We start from the raw sequence: 5,376 nt of genomic DNA on the forward strand, positions 1-5,376 counted from the left end.
TGTGCATACTAATCATAGGTATCAAAAGGCTGAGCCAATGCACCTTTGGTCCTTCTCCTACAAGAGCAAGAAACCAAGTGCGCAAAGGAGCACACTACTGTCCATAGATAATAGACAGATTTTTCATCAAAGAGCTTCACTATAGATGTATCATGAAATATGAGATGCTCTTTGATGTTCAAATAGTCATGAGAATCGAATGCATTTGGTGGAAAGATAAAATCAACTACAGGTTCAAACGAGGTTTTAACAAAGTAGTCAACTCTATCACCATCAACTGAATAAAACACAATGTTCACATTCTCATGATTATTTTTGATAAGGTGGTTTTCTATCTCAAGCAAGAGCTTATCCACATCAAGTTCATCCCCTATATCAGCAAGTGCAAGAAAAGGTCTAGGTTCACTAAGAATCAAAAACTCAGATTCAAGATCAAATGAAGCACATATGTAGCTCTTGTCAAAACAAACTTCAATATGATCTCTAGCAAGCTTTTCTATTCTCAACTCATCTAGCTTCCTAGTTTCACATATCAGATCAAGACATTCATTGATGAGCACAAGAGAATCATGATCATGGGCAATGTTTTCACCATAAGGCAAACATATTTTCTCAAATTGAAGTTCTAAAATGGAAATTTCTATACCTTCCAGGTGAAGTGGTGGAGCCCAATCCATTACCTCTTTAAGGTCATAGGCAACATTAAACTCATACTTTGTAACCTCCCTTCCTTCAAGCTCTGCTCGATCCTTAATAAGCTCCAACCGGATCCTTTCGTGCTAGGGATGTCTTTGCTGACCCCGGGTACTCCTTCTGAAGCTCATATAACATCACAAGTTGTGCTGGTGTGAGTATACTTGCATCAAAGTGATCTTGAATGTGATATTCAAATGTGTCTTCCTCTTCTTGTGGCTTCTCATGGTAGCTTGAAGCCATAACTGCATGAACAAAAGCTAGAACTAAAGGTTAGTAACTATACAAAAGCAAAACAAAGCAAGAAAATAAAGCTTAGTCTCAAGAAAGATTGAAATCCTAATGACAAATCTACTAGTTCCCCGGCAACGGCGCCAATTTAATATTGGCAGTTTTCAAGGCTCCCAAGTCAAATGATAGTATAGAAAGGTTGTCGAACCACAGAGAACTAGTGATCTATAGCACCAAGAATACACAAACTTTCCTAATCTAAGCAAATAGAAAGATGATTGATGGTAACAAGCTAAGATCCTACAAATATAGACAAAGGTGATCTCAAATCCTATCAAGAAATAAGCGGAAGAACTAAACTTTCAATCAAATGCTAAGGTAGAATCCATGGGACTAGGAACTTGACTTTGAGTGACTAAGATCCAAGCTAGAGTGGCAAGCTAACAATCAAACACTTTCTTAAGTTTAGAACACTAAGATAAACAAGCTCTATGGTCAAGAAGATTGTTCATTTGCTTTAATCAACTAGACACCAAAGGTCTTTGAGCCTAAAAGATTTAAGCAATCATTAGGGATGAGTCTATTAACTATCTAAACTCCCTTAACACAATGGTCTTTGTGTAAGGCAAGTTTAGAGCAAGCTCTACTTGGTTCAGACATTTCATCAAACACCTTGTGGGTGGGAAATATCTAGAGCTCTAGATCAAAGAGGCCAACTTTAATCTAGCATTAAGGATAGTAGACAAGTAAGGAAACAAGAGATCTAACACTAAACACCCTAGATCTTCACTTAATCACCCTAATCACCCTAGCCCATGAATTCAAAGTGTGTCTACTCTCTAATCTCCATGAGAAACCTTAAATCTATGTGAGATTCAAGGCTAATCATGTTTATGAGAAGGAGAAACAAGATTTAAGATGAAGAACTTCCTTAAAATGATTAAAAGATTCAAGCTTTTACAAGATGAAGCAAAGTCTTGAGAGAAAATGAGATACATTAGGTTTTTGGGATCTAAAACTATATATAGGAGAGACAAATTTCGAGCTGGTTTAATTGAATTAAACCAGGTCAAACCGGAGATAACCGGTCAACCATTTGATTTCGTGCCTTTGTCTTCTCCCGAGCGGGTTACGCATCCCGTTTCACTAAGCCGCTGTGGAGCTCGGTTCAGTCCCAGCGATGTCATCTGCCCGCTGCCATCAAACCACTCTGACTCGAGCTTAACTTCTTCACATCGCGACTCCACTGACCTCGTTAAATCAATCTCGAGCCGAAGTCTCCACCATGAATCAAAGCACAGGTTCACTTGTCGTCAAATCATTGCGCCTCCGTCGAACTACAACTCCGCCATTGCCGTGACTTGTGAAAGCTCGATCGAAGAAGATCAATGGTGGATTCTCTCGGTTTTGCATCTCTGGTCCTCAGACTTTTGGCTTTTCACAAAGTGACCCCAAAACTCCAGAAATTGCAATAATAATCTCCGGTGTCGCCCAAAACTTCCAATTGTACACTTAAACCCTATGATATGCAATTATGTATGCAAATGCAATATATACATCTAAATGCAACCTAAAATGATCATAATAATCTAAAATATGAATCTAAAAACCTATAAAAACATGAGATATCACTATCTCGGTCATAATTTCATCTGTTTGTATTCAAGATGTTTCCATTGTTTGTTTATAAAACTTCTATTTTTAATATACATATTCATTTAAATTTGTTAGGAGCAAAAAAAATACTACACCATTAAAGACATTTCTTTGTTTTTGTTGTCACTTAAACAGATTTCAAATAAATAATTATTTTATTTTCGTCTAGCAAAAACTATTCTAGAAATTTTGTTTCTTTCATAGAATCAGCATAATATACATTTTATTTTTTTGAGTTTTCTACATGATTTAAAGACTCTCAATCAGTTTTACAAATTCTTTCTAATATGTGAACTTTTTGAAATTTCTTTGTATGTTCAAGAAGTGCTAAAAATTAAGGTCTAGCAAACATAAACAACAAATATCTTAACAATTATTTTAAAATCTGACTGTCATAAATAATTAAAATGTGATAAAATAGTTCAGGAATAAAGAGATAAACATATTATATACTCTTTTCGTTTCTGAATAAGTGTCACTTTGATATTTTTACACATATTAAGAAAATGACAGAAATATACATAAGTTATTATTAATTACACATTTCTGACTAATAGTATTTGAAAATAAAATTATTTATAAAACAATGCAGAGTTTGTAATTAATTTTTAATTGAAACTAAGTATAATTTGTCGACAAAATTTCTTGTAATAAGAAGAAGTAAAAACGTTGTGACCCAAACAGAAAGATCCATAATTTCGTGTAATAAGAAGAAGTAAAAACGTTGTGACCCAAACAGAAAGATCCATATGTAAACATACTAGCCCAGTAAGGCTTATTATATATTACATAACGTTGTGACCCAAACAAAAAGGTCCATATGTACACATACTAGCCCGCTAAAGCCTAAAATTGCTAGGATTGATTGGGTTCACATTCCCTGCAACAAAAGAAAGGAAGTGGGAAGTTGACTCAACTCAAATGATTGGAAAATTACAAAGAAAAGGTATGCGTATGTAATTATTGTAATGTTAAGGAATTATACGACAGAATATAGATTCCCTAGGTAGTAGAGTTGCAAATTTAAACTCTTACCGTCTCCACTAAACTAAAATACCCAATCTACCCCTCGCATTTCAGCTTTCTGTCTTTTCATCAAAACTATTCTCTCTCAAATCTTCCTTTAGCTCCCGTCTCTCTCCTCTGTCGGCACGATCAGAGCTCAGATCTCAAAACTCAAAATCGAAATCAAATCCACAAACCCGATCGAACATGACTCTTGGCTCTGGTGGATCGAGTGTCGTCGGTAATCAATTTCGACTCCTCCATCTCTATTATCGTCTCGATTTCGATTTTCTAGGGTTTTGGATTCCCAATTGGGTTTTTAGGGTTTTCAAAATTCGTGTCGGCTTATAGGTTTAAAAGATCCTTCCATAGGCTTCATCGATCTACTAGTTCTCTAAATTTTCCCCCTTTCTCGGTAATTTAATCGATTGGGTGTTCGTATGTTAGATTGATCGATCGATGCCGAGTTTGATTGATTCCATGACCCTTAGAAGATAGCAGAGTCTTCGTCGGATGATTGATTAATCTGAATGTTTTTTTTTTTTTGATTGGTTTGGTTTGTTATTGCAATATATATAGTACCGAGAAACTTCAGGTTGCTGGAGGAGCTGGAACGTGGGGAGAAAGGGATTGGAGATGGAACTGTTAGCTATGGAATGGACGATGGTGATGACATCTACATGCGCTCTTGGACTGGCACTATCATCGGTCCTCACAACGTAGTTATAATCTTTTTTTTTTCTTTTTTTCGATGCTTCTTTTCATGTTTTTTGGGACATTTTTCTTTCTTTTCCTTGTTGTACTTAACAGCTATCAATTTTGTATGTCTTTTCTATTGCCGCAGACTGTTCATGAAGGTAGGATCTATCAGTTGAAGCTCTTTTGCGACAAAGATTACCCGGAGAAACCCCCAACTGTCCGGTTCCATTCACGTGTCAACATGACTTGTGTCAACCATGAAACAGGAGTGGTACGCATACTAAATTTACCCCACTGCCATCCTCTCTGACTTGTTGTTCCTTGACATGCACCTTTAACTTAGCTTCTGCGTGTATGTACAGGTGGATCCAAAGAAGTTCGGACTTCTTGCGAACTGGCAAAGGGAGTACACGATGGAGAATATACTGATACAACTGAAGAAAGAAATGGCTGCGTCGCATAACCGTAAGCTTGTTCAACCTCCAGAAGGCACTTGCTTCTAGTAGCTTCTGGAATCTTGGTTCTTGTTTGCTGAAAAAATCTTTGCCCCTTCCTATTACTAACGTATGTATCTGGGGGCAGTCCATTGTCGTTCGTTCTCAAGCTTTTTATTTTCTTCTGAATTTATGATAAAAAATGGTATGTGGATGGTGATGATGTTGATGTTGTTCGATTAATCATCTCAAGTTTATCCTTTGTGTGCAAATTATCAAAAACAGCGTCTTCGTCAATCCATACGTGTTTTCTTGTTGGTGATATTTGATTGCAACTATGAATCATTAGTTGTTCATTATGTATGTGTCGTCCTTGATTTGCTATCTCCGTTGAACACTAAATACAAGAACACACATTGTTTAGCATTGCTCATCTTGTTGTTCGATACTTATCCGTGAGGTTTGTCTCTAGTTGTAATGGGTTAAGGTCGAAGGTTTTGTACTTCAATCATATAAAGAAACTTTCACACGATGTCTCCTTACTTTTTCCCCCAATCATAAGATATGATATTCCTTATGTCGTGGACGGACAAGAGTTTCTTTCAATTGTTGCCCTGATGATTTTGGAATTTCTTATTACTAGTAACACTCTAATGAT

At 36.3% G+C, this 5,376-nt stretch overlaps 1 protein-coding gene across 2 annotated transcripts; it reads left to right on the forward strand.

Moving 5' to 3' along the window:
* The first annotated feature begins 3,640 nt into the window (after positions 1–3,640).
* LOC108806146 (ubiquitin-conjugating enzyme E2 variant 1D) lies at positions 3,641–5,040 on the forward strand. Of its 2 annotated transcripts, none has more exons than XM_018578182.2 (4): positions 3,641–3,826; positions 4,165–4,304; positions 4,430–4,555; positions 4,647–5,040. In XM_018578182.2, exons 1-4 carry the CDS (start codon positions 3,793–3,795, stop codon positions 4,785–4,787), a joined length of 441 nt encoding a protein of 146 aa, XP_018433684.1. In that variant the 5' UTR covers positions 3,641–3,792; the 3' UTR covers positions 4,788–5,040. The 2 variants fall into 2 exon arrangements, with proteins under 2 accessions (XP_018433684.1, XP_018433683.1); XM_018578181.2 differs by having other exon boundaries at positions 3,645–3,826; positions 4,165–4,307.
* Positions 5,041–5,376: the final 336 nt, after the last annotated feature.

This window comes from Raphanus sativus, chromosome 6 (assembly GCF_000801105.2).
Source record: "Raphanus sativus cultivar WK10039 chromosome 6, ASM80110v3, whole genome shotgun sequence".
In the NCBI taxonomy this organism is placed as follows: Eukaryota; Viridiplantae; Streptophyta; class Magnoliopsida; order Brassicales; family Brassicaceae; genus Raphanus; species Raphanus sativus.